The following is a 20,549-nucleotide window of genomic DNA, read 5'->3' as shown; positions in this document are numbered from 1 at the left end:
AGATAAAAAAAAAATAATAATAATAATAATAATAATAATAATAATAATAATAAACACAAAAATAATCACTAGTAATTCTATATGAAATGTTCATTATTTTATTGAGGATTGAGAATATTATATATGATAGCCTCCATAATACATGAGACGACCCCAATCACGCTTATAACCTTCATCCAAGACATTGTATAAGGACGGACAATTAACCCTTTTTTCGTATCTTGAGGTTCAACATTTTTAGACTTTTCAATATCAACAGTCACTTGTTTAAAAAATGCTGAATATTGCGTATTATAACTTGCCATCCTACCACAACCCATTTCAGGACCTGGGCTAGTTGGCCTAGGATCATTGATCTCTCCACCCCATTCAACTTGGTTTGCAACATCCACTAAGCTTGTAAATAGACCTTTAGGCCAATATCCAACTGGAATTGACACACCGTCTTTATCAAATATAATAAGGCACCAATTGTCGTCTTCAATATGCTATATATAAAGGGATACATACACAAGAGAAATTAGTTAATTAATCATCTAAATTTAAAGTATATGATCTAAGAAAGCATGATTAGAAAACACAAATAAAATATACTTGCAATTGTGTTGGAGTTAGATGATTGTTTGGAATAAGATGAGATGATTATTTACTTTCCTAACTTCTTCGTTAAAGAAAGATAAACAAGAAGTTAGGATAATTTGTCCTCAAAAATCAAAACTATAAAAGATGGTTATATTGCTGAGCTGTATATCAGTCTTATTAACCAAGGCTCACTCATTATTTGGTTGTGAGTTGATGAGCATTTTTAAACATACATCGTATTATTTATGAAATGTGACAACAATATGAAATATTGAAATGACAACAAAAATTATAAGATTATACTAGTACCTTTCTAATAGTTATTTTCCAAGTATGTTGATCCCCACCTATTTCGGAATATTCATCCGGGATAGTGCCCAAAGGTACAGCTTTCGAAACTTGAACAAAACCATTATCACATTGATTTAAACATTCCTTTTGTCCTACCTACAACAAACATAGAATTATATAATTAATTAACTTAGGTAAATAAAATGATAAAAAGCTAGGAATAATTTCAATGCTAACATATATACTCGCACTTACTATAGATCTTGCATAGAAATGGGCATCATTATCGTTAAACAAAGTTGGATTTACCTAATTGACAATGAAAACACCCAAAGAAAAAACTATAAACCGTTATATTCTGTATAAAAGAAGTACAATACTCTATTTAAGATAGAACGGAAGAGCATAACTTTGATAGAACTTGATTTAGATAAATAATATCCCAGATTCTTAGCCCAACTAATAAAAGGAAGATATGAGGATAATACAAACCATCCATCCAGCTTCAATACTATCTACACCATTCGATAATTTAATCCGACTTGAAGACCATTGACCCTTTTGTACTCGAGGCTTATACAAGGTCATGGAAGCACTTGATCCGAAGAATTTCTTATTCGAATCAGCAATGTTTGTTTGAATGACAGCAACCTGCACAACAAATACTCCTTCAGTAAGATGAAATTTTCACATTAATTTTTTTTTACAAGCTAATTTTGTACATATTGTATGTATTGATGTTATTCTGTATTGGTGTTCACCACTTAATGTATATACTAATATACTCCCTCCGTTTCATAATGTTAGTCCATATACTATTTTGGGCGCTTCAAAAAGATCTACCCATATTGAATATATTTCATTTATAACTTGATTTTTTTTTTAATTAATCGGTTGTGGATTGTTGACACGACTCTAAGTAAGGAAATGTTTACATTAAATTATGTAATTATGACTTGTGTTTTCCTAATAAAAATAAAAAGTTTTAAATAAGGTAAACTAATTATGAATTATGTTGTACTTTAATTTTAGATTCCAAATATATTTCTTTCTTATTTTATGTAATTGATTTGACTAACATTATGAAACGAATGGAGTATTATATAGGCCCATAAATAGAATCCAATAATAACAAAAAATTGGGGCCCATTGATGGATTTCCTTTTTTTTTAAAAAAAAAATCTCCACATCCTTCATATCTTAATCATTCAAAATTATCCATTTCAAGTTCACTTTAGGATTTCATCCAATATGTTAAATTTTTCATATAAAGATAATTTTTCAAATTAACATTACATAAATTAACTTCATATTGAACCGATATATATATATATATACATGTTTAATTTTTTAAATATAACTCATCATAATTTAGAAAAACAATTGATTCAAAAAGATTGAACTCTCACACAATGTTCTAGTGGTCCGGGTACAAATGATGGTCGGGGTATATCAGGATCTTGAACATTAGTTCTTAAAATAGGAACGGTGCTGGATGGACAACCTCCATGCTTGAGCCCTATACCCTTAGGTTTCCTTTCATATGCAACTGATATTAAGGCTAATGCTACCTGAATGTATACATCATAGACCCATGAGAAAAAGTATAATCTATTTAGTTCAATTGTGACTATGGGTGTTTTAAAATCAATTTTGGACCGAGAAACATAATTTACCATTTTTTTATCCGGTTCAATTCGAATCAAAATCCTTTGAGAACTAGTCTTACTTTGACTTATATTTTGTCTTTAAAAAAGAAATGACATGTATATAAGAGAATTCGTATAAAATATGCATAAAAACTTATACTTCATAGAACGTTTAATTATATTTTCCTTTACTAATTTGGGAATATGTTCCTATATTATGTATAGTATGTTTTCATTTGATGCAATGAACACCTTAGATTTATGCTTTCCTGTTCATTTTTAAACATGTGTATCTTTAATCATCAATTAATGAAATCAGATGACATTTGAAAATTATATTTCAAGACGTATCACACAAGATTATGAGACTACCTTGCACAACTATATATTTCCTTGCGAAAAACCCACCAAAATTACAGTCAAAGTATTTAATGTTCAACCAAATAAATATATAGTAAATGGGGAAACAATAATATTAAAAAAAATAATAATAATAATCAAACATAAAATGAATGGTGTGTATATATATATATGTTTACCTTGGAAATCTGATTTTTCAATGTCAAGTGATCTAAGGATGGTTGCTTATAGAAATCTACGCAGTCATACAATTGTCCATCTGGAGTCTAAACTAATTAAGATGAGAAATATTTAAGGTACCATAATAAATACATTTAAAAAAAATCATATCTAATTTTACACAATAACATCGAAAATGATCCAACACCTTAAGAGTTAGAACATGATGTTGAGATAGATAGTTTCCAAGAACACCTCCCAGAAGCATTGAAGAAACAATTAAACAAATAATTGCTCCCACATGCTTTGTTGTGACAATGGTTTGACAAGATGTGAGATGTGCCATCTTTATGAGGTTAGCTTGATGAAAATTTGGAGAACTGGAATTTTTTTGGGTAATTTAGATTATTTTCTTGATTAGGATTTTTGAAACATTTATTGGTCAAATAGTTAGCTTAAGACATAGTTCTTCATATATCCCAACAACTATATAATTATCTTCTAATGACAATTTCAGTTAGGAGTGCATAAATTCTGACATGTGTCACAATTGCATGCTGATAAGATTTTTTTTTTTTTAAAAAAAAAATTCAAATCAAAACGTTTTAGTTAAGGCAAAAAAAAAAAAAAAAAAGATTTGTTTCGCATGGATTGCAAGTGTCACCCTTGAGTCACTTTCTACAAAGTGAAGCAACTCAATGGAGGAGAGAAATAGTTGTAGGGGTTGTATCTCACCATTATTGTGGCTCTTATAATCTCCTCAAAATAAATCAATAATCCACAAGATTAATATAATAATCTAAGTTTGGAAGACAATATTATGATATAGAAAGATATATTTTATTATCTCACTCTATAATAATTATGAATAATATCATATCTTAATTATGAATAGTATCAAATCTTACCAAAATTTGAAATGCAAAATACATTTCATAAGCCCAATAATAAACAAAAGCCTTTTTAATAAGTGTATGTAGCTACTATAATACGTAGTATACCAATATCGCCATTTTTTTTTTTTTTTTTTTTTGCGTGTGTGTGAATATCTCCTTAATGCAACTCATAAATAAGAAAGTCAAACTAATGTCTTCCCAAATGTATGTACAATATATATGCAATATAAAAATTATATATTAAATATAAATATGTATTATGTATTAGAAGCTCATATATATGAAGTATAAGATACTTTGAAACTCTTATATGTAAAATATATAAGACAATTTGAAGCTCATATATAAAAAGACAATTCAATTTGAAGCTCATATCCTAAATAGATAATCGTCTTTCCACGGGAACAAAAAAATTGCAATAGACATCAATTCTTACTATCGAAGAATTAATACGAAGAATCACTTTGAAATTTTTATTAATCCCTACACAAAAAATACAAGGAAGTATCTATTAGGATTACTAGCTTGCAAAACAAATTTTAAAGCAAAAAAGAAAATACCATTAAACAAATTTTAAAGTTAAAAAGAAAGTCAATTCAATCACTTGAAAGTTGAAACAACCTCATTGCAATTCTCACTTTTATCTTTTAATTTTGACGAGATCAATCCTAAGTAAAATTATCACCTAAAAGACAACTCAACTCCTTATTGAAGACGATGAACAATTATTACTCCATGGCAAGTGATTATTTTCATTTATGAGTAATATGTAGTTCTATACTTCTATTATGATAATACTATTACTATAATATAAGTGTATCAAAGTTACATGAACCTTTTTTTTTTTTTTTTTAAGTCTCCTTAAGTTTTAATTTGCCATTTATAGATGGCAACACATTTATCAAACTAATAATTATCAAGTCTCGCATTTACAACTCTGTGCAACGAGTCAATCATAGCAGAAGGAAATTGATTATTCTCATCATCCAATTTGGTGGTTCAATAAACAACTTCATATAACTTTGATATCACAAATTCACAATAATGAGCTACTCGGTACATCAAATGTGTATTTTTATTTGTTGGCGATATATTGGTTGATCTTAACTCAATGTTTTTTTTATCCCCAGGTGATAATGGAGAAAACTCCGACAATATCTCCTGTCAAAGGTCACCATGTGAAAGAGAAGGTTCAAATCCTTATATTTTTAGGGGCAGTATACTCTTTAATAATACTCCTTGTCATTATTATTACAATTTATCGTTGTTTTTCGAATAGAAATTCGAAAGTTGTTCCGGATAGTAATAATTTAGTGAGAGTCTACAGTATATGACGTCTATTGATATGTACCGTAAAAGTCATGTATTGATATGTCACCCTGATTCTACACTTTCCTCCCCATCTTTTTTTCTCCATAAACTTTTATGGTATCAAGTTTGATGCTTGAAGCAAATGGTTATTTGAAGGAACAATCCTTCGACAACCTTACCTTGAAGGTTCGATCAAAAAGCTAGAAACCCTAATTTGTGTTTCCAAATATGAATCAATTAATTACATGCTTTGATTTTATTTGTTCTTAATGTATTACTCCATCCGTTTTTAAATACTTGCTCCATTTACATGTGCGGAGTTTTAGGAGAAAGTAATAAAATATGGAGGTAGTAGGGTTGGTAAAAGAATAAAAAATTGTAAAAAGCAAAAGTAGTGGAGAGAATTGGATGAGAGAGAATATAAAATTAATAAAATATGATTTATGTTAGGTTCACTAGTTGAAAGAAATGAAGTAATTATCGTAAAAGGTTTCCAAATAAAGAAATAGAGCAAGTATTTAAAAATAATGGCAAAAGAAAAGTGGAGCAAGTATTTAAAATCTAAGAGAGTATAATGGAAACAAAGCTCATTAAGTTATTTTTGGATTAATGAAAAATTGAGATTAAACAATTAAAGTCGTTGATCCAAATACTATAGAAATCAATGTTAATTAAAATTGTATTCTGATATCATTGTGAGAAGTTTTTTTATCAATTAATCTCATAGATTGCGATTGTTGCGACTTACAAATCATAAACATTTTTTTTAAAAAATTTACTGGCCTAATAGTTTCGTAATACTATTGGGGTGATTTTACATCTCCTTTTCTAGAAAAACAATTATACAAGTATATGATTAAAGGTAGAATTCACATCAATAGCTTTAATTTGGGATTTAATTTTACCTTGCCTATACTACATTATCTTATTTCTACATCATTCTTTACAAAATCTCCCCAATATGTGGTTTGTACCTTAGTAATAAGCTTAAGGTCAGGTCTATCAGAGTATCTGTGTGAAGATTCAGTGTAGATGTGTAGTATATATTGAATTGTACTCGTACTTAATTATGGGTATTTTTTGTAAAAAAATTGATACTAATGGATTATAATACAAAAATACATGTGATGAGCCCAATAACAAACTAAGGCCTTTTTAACAAGACCAATACAAAACACTTGTATTTTTAGGTGCAACAAACTAGGGGCTTTTTAATAAGACCAATACACAACACTTGTATTTTTAGGTGCGACATTTGGTCTAGTAAGAATTGTGGTCACCGTTGTAACCATGTATAGGCGTTGTTGTAAGCCTATATTAGATATCCACAAGTTTCAATCCAATCACATCAAGTCTACAATAATGTATTGTAATAGGCTCGTTCACTCGTTTAAAACTGGACCGAAACGAACTAGACCAAATGGAAAGTTGAAAATTTGAGCTTTATGAACTCGAGACCGAACATGAAGAACTGGTCCAAAACCCTCGTCTAACCGGTTTGAATCGGTTTTTATTTTAATGGAAAATTGAAAGAAAAAGAAGTAAAGGAAAAATAACTTGTCTTATTCTAGAAAAATTGTATATGGTGCCAAAAAAAAAAAAAAAAAAACCCATCTTAGAGCCCATATTGGTTAGAGCCCATATTAACGTATGATGGATTATATTTGGAGAGCCTATAATATATTTCTTGACTTAGAGCCCATATTGATTGGTTAGTTGGTTACTTTTTTTATTTTATTGTTTTGAACAACCATATATTTTTAGGTGCACACCTAGAGATAAGTGTAACAACAGCACAATATGAACATTAGCTTTTCAGAAAGTGAACATTAGGTTTCTTCTCCTTTATTTTTCTCCTTCATTTTTTATTTTCTCTCTCCTCTGTTTTTTTAATTTCCCCCCCTTTTTACACTATTTTTATTGAATTTGTTTCTTACAACATGAAAGTAGTTATTAAGTATGAATTTTTGTGTGAATTTCGATTTTGTGCCTTAATTTCGATTGATTAAGGTATATATGAATCTTTGAATTCACAAATTATACTCTATTTTTTCTCCTTCCTTCTTTAATTCCTTTTTCCTCTGTTTTTTTTTCTTCTTATTTTTCTCGTTTTTTCGATTTAACAATTGAATATGTTACTTACAATATGGAATTGGTTGTTTATTTGATTTTTTGAATTCATATGAATTGTTTTTTTTTTTTTTTTGATCAATTTCATTTGTGTATGAATTTCATTTGATTTTCTGCATTTTTTTATCAATGAACATAATCATGCAAAATATGAACATATGCATAGGTTCCCTTAAATGTGAACATTAGCTTTTCAAAAAGTGAACATAAGCATAAAACATGTGAACATATGCATTTCAGAAAGTAAACATAACAATTCAAAATATGAACGTAAGCATTGGTTTCCTTAAAGTGAATATAACCATTTAAAAGGTGAACATATGCGTAAAAAATATGATCATATGCATTTAAGAGAGAGAAGATATGCATAAACCGACTTAATGAGAACAACAAATATTTACTATGAATATTTACATTATGAACATATAAAATATTATTATGAATATAAGGCATTTTATTATGAACATAAAAAATTGAAGAAATAAAAATAATATGATTATGAAACATATGCATCATAATTCATAAGTATTAAAAATATGAACATATGAATTCAAAATATGAACATATGCATTGGTTCATTTTTGAATGAGTATGAACATAATTAAGCATTTCAGAAGGTGAACATATACATAAAAAAATATGAACACTTGAATTTAGAAAGTGAATATAAGCATTTCAGAAAGTTTACAAACGGATTCAAAATATGAACATAAGAATTCAAAATATAAACATATGCATTTCGAAATGTGAACATAAAATATCCGTTTGATTTCACTAATTTTTTTTTACAATTCCAATAGTAAATTTCGAACAATATTCAAACAAAATTAAGTGATAATCATATAAATTCAAACAAAATTAAGTGAAATTTACATAAAATTGCCTTTTTGGGGAGGATCCTTTTGATTTTGCATCTTTTTACAAATGACCATTGAAGTTTTTATAGTTTTTAGTGAAAGAATGAAATAGAGGAGAGAGAAAATCATATAGAAGAAGAAGATTTTTGAGTTTGGAAATGACGTTACATTTATTGGGTGTGGGTGGGTGTATTACAGTTTCCGTGTTTTTTAGTTTTAGGGTTTTTTTTTAATTGGGTTGTGTGTAATTAGGTTTTTGGGCTACGTTGTTACACCTATTTAAGGTGCACAAGGGTGCACCTTAGACTAATTGTTGAACAACACCCTTACATGTAAATGGGCTTTGGATGGTTTAGTGGAATCGCTAAATTGATTTACTCTTTTTTTTTTCTTTTTACAAAAAATAATAAATTACATCATAGCACATGCAATATATGCAAGTAATCAACCAATCAACCATGCATATACCTAGTACCAATATTAGTCTTGTTGGTATATTTGAGAGTGACCTTGAAATGATACTCAACACTGTTAAATACGGGTTTGGGCCGCACCCGCAAATCAAGAGAGAGTCCACTTTACAAGTCCAAAGGAGGTTCCATCCCAAAACCATATGACAACAGGATTATCGTCTTTCGTCAATGTGGGAGTAGCCCTATAAACCATATTTGAGGGCGACCTTGAAATGATAATCAACCCTTACCTGTTTATCTTAGCTAATAACAATTTTATTACTCCGATTCGTATTTTTCTAGGTTCATACGTACGATATAGCTAGAGTAATAATCAGAGTAAATGAGTTGTCCTTATTGAAGATTGTACCCTAACATCATTTTTTTCATAATTTTATTACCAATCTCAAGCTCTACCTTGATCCGTACTTAATAATATTATAGTAAAGTTAAGATTATTGAAGGATAAATGATAAATGATAAATGATAAAGGTATTAACATTGTAAGGCTTGAATAGGGATACCTCAAATTAGAATTTAAGCCTTGTCCATCTATGCCACTTTTATTTATTTATTTTTTTTTTAATTTGATTCCCTATACATCAAAAAAAAAAAAAAGTAGTAGTTTCTTCTACAAAAAAATTCAATCTTAAACACAAAATCTCAAAGGAGAGAAAACAATAACAAAAAGACTAAAGTTGTGTGATTAAAATTTATTAGTCACGTATGTTTTGATAATCCTTTAAGTTAAAGAATGAGAAAGAAATCAATACACCCCTTTAGAAAAATACTTTTGAAGAAATATATATTTTCTCACAACCTTCTAATTTATAGTATCAAATGATATGATTAAAGTGAATATCCAAAGAAACGTGATTTATTTATTTCTTTCCTATCTTTCTTATTACAACTTTATAAGGTTGCATGAAGACGGTCCAAAAATTAAGAAGTGAGTTTGGTAGTCTATTTTCAGTATAATTAACTTCATTTTTACGAAAGGTTTAAAGGGATTTTATCAGCCTTCCTTTCACTATCCTAAGATTATTACAACATTCGAGATTTAATTTAATGCACAAAATAGTAATAGGACAAGTTAGTTATACACTACTCAAATTCTCAAAGAGTGAAATTTATAAAAGTTGTTTGGTACTATCTTATCCTCCTTCATTGTCAATCAACTCCTTAAATTTTGAACTTTATTACTAACTTTCTGTCTGTTAGTAACTAATTTCCACATGTGATGTCATTTGCTTGTAAGCGCACTTTTCATCTCGTTTATCCGTTACTTAGTGCACTTGAATGATATATAATTAAGTTAACACATATAAATGTCACGGAGTTAAATAGGTGGTGAAAAAGTAAATTACCGAGTGAGGTGGAGCTTGATGAAAAGCCGTGAGATGAATATAAGTTATTAGACATTTCATACGAAGTATAAGTTTTCAAACATGTATATAAACATTTAAACATGTTATATAAGTTTTTGAAAATTTGATTAAAGTTCTTGGACATATAAATTAGTTTTTGGGTGGACTTATGGTGAAACGGACTCACCCACTACTTTGTGATCAGTGTATGTTAGCTTAGGTATGAGGTGAGGACATGAGGTAGCTTGTCTATAATAAGTAATTCATTCACCATGAGAGCTTTTTGTCTTAATGAAAAGCAATGGGATTAAAGTTAAGTGCACCATAATTACTCCAAGAACCCAACTACCAAGGCCAATAACACTAAGTTAAATCACATCTTAGCACCAAAGAAAAAGGAAAATCCAATAAAATCACATCTCTCAAAAAGTGATTAAACACAATAGAAAGATATCATGATGTTTAAGAGAGAGATAATGAGAGAGAAATAGAGAGTCTTCATTCACATCAATGTGTATTACAATCAACATGCAGCCCACTAATAACAAACTTAATTTCAGCCTCAACAAATTAAAGCATATAATATACTTTGAATTTTTGTACAAATGATATTCTTACATGACTAGGGTTCCTAACAACTACCCTAAAAGCTTTTTGCTTCTGTATAGCTTTATGACTATTCACATATCTCCTTCACAATTACATGAAACATTTATTGGTAACTTACATATAGTTTGATCAAGAATGGTAAAATAAAAATAAAAATAAAAATAGAAACACCATATATGCCCCTTAGTTACAGAGTATATATATATATATATATATATATATATATATATATATATATATATATATATATATATATATATATATATATATATATATATCATGTATATTGTAACTATGTCTAACTATATAACCTTTTTGTAGGTGATCTTATTAATTATGGAGCTTGTGACAAGCTTTGCCCCTCAATGGCCTAATTACAAGAGCACGAACTGGCCGACAATCCAGTTCGTCCAGTTACTGGAGAGAATCCTGATCCGTTTGTATATGAGGCTCGATTGTTGTAAATTTTTTAAAAGGAAACGAAAATGACTTGGAATATTTAAAAAAGAAAAGGAAAATAATAAGGAAAGGATGAAAAGAAGAGGGTTGTCATTCAACTTGGTAATCAATGAAGGGGAAGGATGAAACATCCCTCATTAGTTCCTCTAAATCCCATTCTCCCAACCTCGAATCGTCTCCTCCTTCCCAATTGTTTCCAACACTGGGAACCACGGCCGCCTCGAATTTCTTAGCACCACTACTAGTAATGGAGTTGTTTAGAGGAGTAGTGTTGTTTGTGCCGCTAATTATGTGGTGGTTATGATCAAAATGATTATTGCTGCTGTTGTTGTCAAAATGATTATTGTTGTTGCTAATAGTAGTGTTTCTACCAAAAACAATATTTTCGGAAACTTGAGTATTTTCTTCAATGCTTATTGTTTCCAAAGAAGGAATAGAAAGCTCCCCTTGTAATAACCCATAATTATAGTTGTGACTTCCAAGCATCCCATAACTACCACACATCATACCATGATGATCATCACCATTACCCATGCCATGATGCATGGGTGCCATGCTCATGCATGATGATGCATCCATGTACCCATTACCACATGAAGACATGTCAAGACTATTAGTTGTAGTAGTAGTATTATTATTGCTATGATTTACCATGTTGGGCAAAGGATGGTCCATAATACCATGATGATGATGACTTAGAGGAACCATGGTTTGCATAGATGATGATGTTGGTGAGGCGGAGTTGTTGCTCACATACATGGCCATAATGCTGCAGGGATCCTGCATAGCCATGAATCCTCCCACCATCCCATCTCTCGGCTCCGTCGACAACGATGAATCACTAGCATTAGGTGATGAGGAGGTTGATGAACTCTTCATCCTTTTCTTTACAGTTGAGTTCCAGAAATTCTTTATCTCGTTGTCTGTTCGTCCTGGCAAGCGAGCCGCGATTTGGGACCATCTAATTTGATCAAATAAACAAAGCTTAGTCAAGAAACAATGTAGTAGTATATGTGACAAAGATGTCAGTACTAAATTGATAATAACTAGTATTACGTTTTCAAAATTGCATGGGTTTTTTTTGCATGAACCTAGAAATTTCAAAAGGAAAAGGACTTTTGGAGTGTCTTCAACTCAAAGTGCAGATATTAGGAACAGAAAAATTAAACAGAAAAATTTGTGTCCCTTTCTTGAAGAAGATATAGTTTCACGCAAGTATCACAGACCATGTGCAACACCAACCAACGTCATATGTATGGATATGACATTGCTTGTTTTGTAGGGTCAGTCAATTCTATCAAAATAACTCATAAATATATAGTACCCATGCTACTCATAGCAACTAAGGTGGTAAATAGAAGTGTTTGTCTATATTGCTCGGATGTTGGATGAGATCCTCGACACTCAGACATGGATAGACTCTTCGATCATTTAGGACAAAAACACTTCAAATTTTTCATAGAATAGCACGTTAGAACATTTTGCTTCCTAAATCTAAGTAACATATGTCGATATTTATATGTAACAAAACATTAACAGACAAGATCATGTATGTCCTCATCACAAAGCATGAATGAATGGATCGAGCTGAGGTTGACTAAAAAACCCTATGTTGTCACATTCTTCAACCACAAACACCATATTGTACCCGAACTCAAAGAGAGAAAAGGAAAGATCAAGAAGATAGTTGTTTTCATTCAAAATATATTCCAAGGTGAATTTTTTTTCTATTACCGATCTTAAACTTGAACACTAATTGAAAATTCAAAGCAAGAATGTTATTGTAAGCTAGAAGTACAAAAAGAACCTAATGATGCACACATATGAAAAGGATATTAAGGTAACAAAGGTCTCAGTTGTATGTCAACAGGTTTAATTATGCTAGTCATTTCTATTTAGAAGAAAATAAGATCGATTATCAGCGCAAATTTCGATTAATGAATATAAATTCAATTAAAATGTGGGGTTTAATTAATTTGTAAATCAGACAACCTCAAATATAGTTAAAAATAATCTTTAAACTAAAGATTAAAAAAAAACCTTAATCAAAATATATATCTAATAATAAAGTACTTTGCTCAACTTCAAAATCTTAATGATCATAACAAAAGCCTCCAAATGGTGATATTTTAATGTAGAATTGCATTAAACAAAAGTTCAAAACACTTATCAATGCAATTATATGCTAGAAATCAAATGTTAAGACAAGGGAAATTTTACAATAAATTAGGAAAGTTAATGATAGAAAAAAGTATCTTAAAACATAAGTTACGTTTTTTTTGTTTTTTTTTTTTTAACCATCAAAACATTAGGCACATAATATTACTCCTTGAATCCATAACAATCACAAAAGAGAGAAGAAAAAAAAAGGCAGGGAAAGAAGCATAATCTACCTATTGCCAAGGAGGGAATGCAAATGGATGATGAGCTCTTCCTCTTGAGGGGAGAAAGCGCCGCGTTTAAGGTCAGGCCTGAGGTAATTAATCCAGCGAAGGCGGCAGCTCTTACCACACCTTTGCAAGCCAGCATTCCTAGCTACATCACTCCAACAACCATGTCCATTAGTAAGCATATAGTTAACAAGTTTATCATCTTCTTCGGGTGACCACAAACCCTTTCTAAGCTTGACACCGCCATTAGCATTACCACCACCACCACCACCACCATTTCCATTAGTATTATTGCCCTTGGCCGCGGGATCAGCAGGCTTCCTCATAGCTATGCTCAGCTCAAATCGAATAATTCGTGAGCTACTCGATCTCGGCTTTGGAAAAACAATCACTGATCCCACAATGAAAATCCCTTTGAAAGGGAGAGGACCAGCTAGAGTGAATATTTCTCCAAGTAGGGTGATGTACAGAAATACAAAGACTTTTATAGAGAAAGAGAAAGGTGTATATATGTATATGTAGGCAGGTATCATATAGTGGCAGTGATCTTCATCATCATGAGTTTGATGGTTGTGGGGTTTGCTTAGATTAAGAGGAAGAGAGAGAGAGAGAAAGACGAAAAGAGGGGACAGTGTTGGTTGATAGGTCAAGTGAAAAACGGTTTGTAGATTCTAAGTAAAAATAAATAAAATCGAGATAGATTATACTCCCTCTGTTCTATAATATTCTTCTCACTTTTCATTTAAAGTCGTCTCATAAAATTATCTAGCTTACTCCAACCTAACACACTTTTTAAGACCGCATATTTTTATTACACTCTATTTTTCTCTCATCATAAAGAGATCACATGTACCAACTTACATTACTTTATTTATTATTTTTTGTATGTGTATCTACAGTAAATGAGAACAACTTTATGGAACTGACCGAAGAGAGAAAGAGTAAATTAACAAGGCCGGTCTTGTCTTTGACTCCATAGCTTTGTCTTTTGCCAATACTATCTTTCTTCACTCTCACGGTAATCATCATTCATATCATCTATGGATCATAGGGCAGCGTGAGATATAAAACTTTGTTTTCTAACCAAGCCAAGATTTTTGCTTCCAAAACACATTATCCCTTTTTCTCTCTCTCTCTCTCTCTCTTTCTTTCTTTCTTTTTATTTTTTTCCTTTATTTTCTCTCTCTCATGCATACACACGTGTATTAGAAGTTAGTGAATAAAGATGATAAACAGAAATAATAGCTTAATAAGATTATTGTTATACCACGCATCGAACGATCATAAGTCCAGATCATCAGTCTTAGAAATGAAAAGTTTATTGGGTGAGTAATAATAATTCGAATAATGAATAAAAGTGAGCCATACGAATAAATATGGTAAGCAAATTATAGCAAAAAAATTCCAAGAAAAAACTGAAAAGATTGAAGGAGATAGTAATGTTACTCAATACATACAGTTGTACTGTTCGAATCGTAGAAAATCCATTGGAAGATTTAAGTACAGGAGCACTTTTCGCGTTCATGGAGCTCACACATGAATCATCCCAACCTGGATTATAATCAAGTAGTCATGAGGAATTCTAGGAAGAAATCAAGTATAAAATGGGACCCATTAATAAAAACTAACAGCCATTTATAATATAAACATCAGTCACTTTGCACAAAGTTAAGTGCAATTAGTTCTTATTGTTGTTAATTGATCTATACATAATTAAAGTGCATTATGATTCAAGCATGCAGTTATTTTAAATTTCCTTACATTTACAGTTACCTGGTTCATTCAGCATATATTAATAATACAATAATTATTGAGCATGAATAACATGAACTGAATTTGTTCTGAGAAGCAAATCAGAGTATGTTACTGTACCTGCACTGTCCTTGTATTAGTCAGTGTTACGTAATTTGTGCTTCAATACAGAGTAATACAAATCCGACAGGGTCGCAATTCGCTACCTAGTTTTGTTACACTAGTACAAAAGGGGTACGTGCTAACGTGCATCTTGTATAGTACTCGTAACAATAAGTAACATGTTTCGGGTTGTGGATTACTAAAAATAATTATCGCGTTAATATAACACAAGAGGAATACTTAGATCGAATGCAATGACTAAATTTTGCAAAGTACAGTAGCATTAATAATGATAAAAATGAAGTAAAAGTCTGGTCCATGTATATATATAGGAGTATAGGACCATGAATGGAATAAAAATAAGATGTACGAATTTGCATAATTACTAAGCAATTTCCATGGTGCTTCCACAGAACTAATCATAAATCATTTTAGGGAAATTGAATAGACAGAGAAGATTGTCACCTTTCTAATGTAGACACAAAAAAAAAACAAAAAAAAAAAAACCTTGATAACAATATCACAAAGATTCTTCTATGTTTTTATTGAAACAAAAGCTAAATTGTCAAAATTTAGGGAACAAAGCAGAAAAGGGTTGTATTCTGAATATTTATATTTTTCTTACTTTTATGTAATCTAGCATTAAACTCTTTCTAGATGCAAAAAGTACTCTTATCTATTAGTCATCAGAGGAAACAAAAGCAATTATCAATTTACCCAATTAGCAAATACCCAGTACCATTGACATAATGATTAAACTTACTTGTGATTCTCAAAGAGACACGTCGTGTTCAGTTTAATCAAGGTGAAAAGAAAAAATAAAAGGCATATTACTATCTCGTCTAGTTTTAGTTGTCACGTTGCTAGTTTATAGTATATGTGACGGTTAATATTGTACAAAGGGAGTGGTAAATTGTGACAACCTTAGCGAATCAAAAGAGAATATAGTCATGCATCCTGATGCTTTTCATACCATAAGCCTCCAAATATCACATCAGAAAGAAAATAGCTATAAAGGGCTACATCATAAAACTAAAAACAGACAGTAATTGCTGTAGGAGACCTAATCATAGCAAGTTAATACAATGGGCGCCTATAGAAATTTTTATCACAGGTAGATCCCTTTTTTCATACTACCCCATCTCCTAAATCCGAAAATAATAGGTCACATTCTATATAATTTATGTAAAACTTTGAATTTTTCCGTATTACCCTTAATGATAACTTCAAGTACGGTCACTTAGAAATTTTACAAGACTAACTAATTTATGGCATGATTGACACATAAAACTCTTAATGGTGAATGACATATATGTATGATATTTACAATATTATGACACAATACCATACAAAATGATCACTAATCGAATGTGGTTAATTTTAGAGATATGGATCAAGTATTAAAAAGAGATGACTAACAAAGTCTAAAATTAAATATTCGAAAAGAAAAGTGAAGGTGACTGCAACAGGAAGGTAACATAAACAAATGCATCTATCCATGAAGATAGAGTTGAAGACATACTGTTAATAGCTATAGATATGGGTGCAAAACTAATAAGATTGTATGCATAACATGCAAGCTACTCAATAGAATGAACTTTCCCATGCTTTCATTTGACAATAATTTATCAGAATGCAAAATCAGACAATAAAAGAACTGAAATAGTACCAAAAAGAAAGCACTCCATTGCCTTTTTCTTCTCTTTTTTAATTTTTCAAATGAATACCACAAACAAAACCAAAAATAATAAAAGTGATTATTTTTTTTCTTAAAAAAAGAATAGATAACATAGAAGCTACTCCAAGGGAAATAACTTTAATTCTGATGCTTTATCTTTACTGTAGTCTAGAGTCTTTATCTTGGGCAAGCAAACATGCCCTGTTCGAAAATCATGAGTAGCAGGCCCAATTGTGGAAAGAAAACTATATACTATATTCTATTCTTTGCAGGCCAGAATTATATTGTCTTTAAGTCCATTACATTAGAATTCATTAGATAAAAGTATAAAATTGAAAGTTTTATTTGAATAAACAAATTTAGAAGAAGTTAACTTGAATTTTGCATGATATAAGGACCACCTGGACAATTCTGAAATTTTCTTAGACACACAAATCACCTGCTAAAATAAACAAAAGGAAGTGCAATGATGCCAATAGACAAAAAATATGACTAAAAGAGCAACCTTAAAATTAGGGAGGAGATATAATGTAAACATTTTGGCATGTGCCTCTAATGATTATGTTCAATCTTTCACCCAATTGATGAATTACGTAGTATAAAAATGGGGGCAAAGTTAAATACCAAAACCTAGCTTAGCTAGATTTTATCTTAGAGTCGTAGACAATGGTAATGTTTTAAATTAAAAACTCTATAATCGCAATCCAAAATTAGAAAACAAAAATTGGAATACAAAAATGACAACCCAAAACAAAGTATTAACCCAATACACAAATCACAAAGCTTCAACATTTGACATAAGATAAGTAAAGTTTAAACTAGGACTCTAGGAGTTCATCCAATGCTTATTTAATTTCAAGCTACCTACAAAAAAAAAAAAAAAAAAAAACTCTCTAAAATCGTCCCAAATAGGAAAAAGTCCGATGTAACTCTCTTGTGTTTCGTTAATCATTTCTTGATGTAAAACACATATATTTAGACTAGTAAGTCGTAACTCATATAATTGCTAGGGGCCGATCTTGTGGTTTTCGATAATTGATTTGGTTGATTAAGTGTCTCAACATTGATTTTGAGTAATCCTTAATGCATGTACAATCCCAAAAATCATAAAAAGGGAGTGACAATTAAAACGTGCTTAATGTATCACTTTCACTTCTTTCTACCACTTTTTTTCATGTCAAACCCCTTTTTCAGCATCAAATTTGAGAACAAATTATGTCCATTATTTTCTCTCCTAACTTTTGTGAATTTTCAGTACAATAGCGTAAAATTGCAGAATTAATACAGTCATAAACACCTAAAAAATCAACATTAATAAATTTCTACAGTGTAATAACATTTTCAGCATGATATTACCAGCAAATCTAACATCCTAAGCAAAAAGCTAATTTACATTTCACAAAAGTATAGATCATAGGAAATCATACTTCATTTTTAATCAAATTATAAACTCAAACATTCGATTTGCAAATTGAGAAGTTAAACGTAAACCAATAAATTAAGCAGGAAAATAACCTCAACAATTTATCGGAATGGATTTGAAGAAATTTGAAGCCATTACGTAGCAATTCTTAGGTTCGAGATTTGGTAGGACAACAACATTTGTTGGGAGAGTTTTTTCATCAATTGGGCTTAACCCGACTTGAATCCGAACTTAGTATTGCTTCTTAACTAAAATCACTACTCCCTTCGTCAGTAAAAATAGGAAGGTAATTTAAGGACGGCCGGATATGCTTGCAAAAAAAAAAAAACTTTGTACTTTGCAATTGGAGAGCACGGAGGTCGGAGGCGTGACGATCAAGCTTCATCGGATTTTTGAAAAAAAAAAAAATATTATAGAAAAAGTTTTTAGTTGATGAGTTGGGCTGTATATTTCAGTTTGTCAAACTAAAGAATGGGCCAAATTTTGCTAAGCTACTTTTGAATTTGTCAGAGGGCCTGTTGGTGAATTATGTCTAACTAAATAATGGGCTAGTAGTAAAAGGCTATAAGCAAGCTATTTGATTTTTTGGGCTTGTTCGGTTTACTATCATTTTTTTCCAACCAAGAATAGGGATGATAATCTAATCCGAAAACGATCCAATCTGATAAAAATAAATGAATAATTGAGTCAAATTCAAAACAAAGAATTTGTATCCAACTTGTTCTAACTCTTCTAAGTAGCATAGGGATTAGGGAGTATACAAGTATTATTTTTCAACCCTACAATTTATGACCGGTTTTATAGACCTTTGTTGTATGCATTTGGCTAATGTTTTGACGATTTATTGCATTTTCCGAATGATTATTATAAAAATGGTAATGATCATTAGATTAGTTATTGAAATAAATTGAGTGAAAACAAAACTAAGGGTCGAATGCAAGGAATTCTAGTTAGATTACCAGAATTGGATGTCGGAGCCAGAGTTCACCAACAGCTCTTAAAGTCGGAGGTGAATTATGTGTGATCAAGGAAGATAAAAGGCAAGGAATTAGTTGATCAACATTTATTGAATACTCAAGTTGTAATTTAAAAAATCACACTTGTTCGATCATGAATACAAGGTTGCAACTTGCAAGTCAATTGCATGGAAGGCAACATCCTTCAAGATCACAATATATATTCAAAATTTTGCCACCCACTTGCTTACTTTTTGTTTAATAAAATGAGATTATCTTCAAAAACAAGTTGATTATTAATTAATTATATGATGTGTTTAGGTGAAATGCAAATTATCCACTATTCTCAATCTCTATTACCCAAAATTAAGACTAGGTACATAATAAGTTCAAATTAATCTCCCTTTTCTAGCCCCCACATAATAATCAATCATTATCTTGCCCTTTATAAAGTGGGTCCCACTATTTCTTATTTTTCTTGCTTTCATTATTTTTCAAAAGTTTAATTATTTTGCTTTTTTCATCCTCAAAATCTTATTCACAATTTTTTTTTTTTTTTTTTTTTTTTTTTTTTTTTGTAACAAAGTTGGAAGATGTTGATGCTAGGAGCAGCCATTTCAGCAGTGCCATTGATGTTGTTGATCCCACCAATGAGAAGATTTAGTATTTTTGTAATAAAATTTGAAGATATTTTTCAAGATTTCATTGCTCAAACTTCTGTAATATATAATCGCCTTCAATTTGTAGGTTCCCTTATTTTTGATGCTTCTTCCTCTCGTACTAGGCGATATCAATATTAAGCTTTACTATTGGCTTATTGGATATGATGGTTAGTTTTGTTGAAACAATTTTGTATATATTCAAAAGAAATAGAGGAAAGAATTTTCAGATCGTAGATTATTGTTGTTGTGGTGGTGGTGCAAAGTAGGCCATCTGAATTTTCAAGTATTAATTTAAACTATACTTCTAAATGATTTTTATAGACTATAAATTTCCTTAGGTATGTACGAAGTATATGTTATTATGGATCACTTTTTTGAAATTTCTATAAAAATTTTACAATTTTATTTAGAATTTTATTTATAAAGTAGATTATTATGTAGTATAAGAATGGTAATTAATTAAG

At 30.3% G+C, this 20,549-nt stretch overlaps 2 protein-coding genes across 2 annotated transcripts; both read right to left on the bottom strand.

Annotated features, from left to right (window-relative positions):
* Window positions 1–98: 98 nt before the first annotated feature.
* On the bottom strand, window positions 99–3,387 carry LOC110696167. The gene is made up of 6 exons (XM_021873455.1): window positions 3,250–3,387; window positions 2,283–2,444; window positions 1,366–1,524; window positions 1,129–1,182; window positions 892–1,029; window positions 99–488 (listed from the first exon to the last, which is right to left on the bottom strand). The coding sequence occupies exons 1-6, from the start codon at window positions 3,385–3,387 to the stop codon at window positions 99–101; spliced, it is 1,041 nt and encodes a 346-aa protein (XP_021729147.1).
* A 7,545-nt stretch (window positions 3,388–10,932) lies between these two features.
* LOC110696026 (transcription factor MYB83-like) lies at window positions 10,933–14,301 on the bottom strand. Its single transcript, XM_021873288.1, has 2 exons — window positions 13,516–14,301; window positions 10,933–12,083 (listed from the first exon to the last, which is right to left on the bottom strand). Exons 1-2 carry the CDS (start codon window positions 14,043–14,045, stop codon window positions 11,213–11,215), a joined length of 1,401 nt encoding a protein of 466 aa, XP_021728980.1. The 5' UTR covers window positions 14,046–14,301; the 3' UTR covers window positions 10,933–11,212.
* Window positions 14,302–20,549: the final 6,248 nt, after the last annotated feature.

This window comes from Chenopodium quinoa, unplaced genomic scaffold, assembly GCF_001683475.1.
Source record: "Chenopodium quinoa cultivar QQ74 unplaced genomic scaffold, ASM168347v1, whole genome shotgun sequence".
Classification (NCBI taxonomy): domain Eukaryota; kingdom Viridiplantae; phylum Streptophyta; class Magnoliopsida; order Caryophyllales; family Amaranthaceae; genus Chenopodium; species Chenopodium quinoa.
Note: the sequence above shows the minus strand (reverse complement) of the source record. Positions and strands in the feature narration are given on the sequence as shown.

Excerpts from the sequence above, each read along its gene's own strand:
- LOC110696167 (XM_021873455.1), bottom strand. The coding sequence starts at position 3,387 with ATGGCACATCTCACATCTTGTCAAACCATTGTCACAACAAAGCATGTG. Across the intron at positions 2,445-3,249 it reads ATCATGTTCTAACTCTTAAG|GTAGCATTAGCCTTAATATC; the intron begins GTGTTGGATCAT and ends GTATACATTCAG. Across the intron at positions 1,030-1,128 it reads ATTTCTATGCAAGATCTATA|GTAGGACAAAAGGAATGTTT; the intron begins GTAAGTGCGAGT and ends TGTTTGTTGTAG.
- LOC110696026 (XM_021873288.1), bottom strand. The coding sequence starts at position 14,045 with ATGATACCTGCCTACATATACATATATACACCTTTCTCTTTCTCTATA. Across the intron at positions 12,084-13,515 it reads CATTCCCTCCTTGGCAATAG|ATGGTCCCAAATCGCGGCTC; the intron begins GTAGATTATGCT and ends TGATCAAATTAG.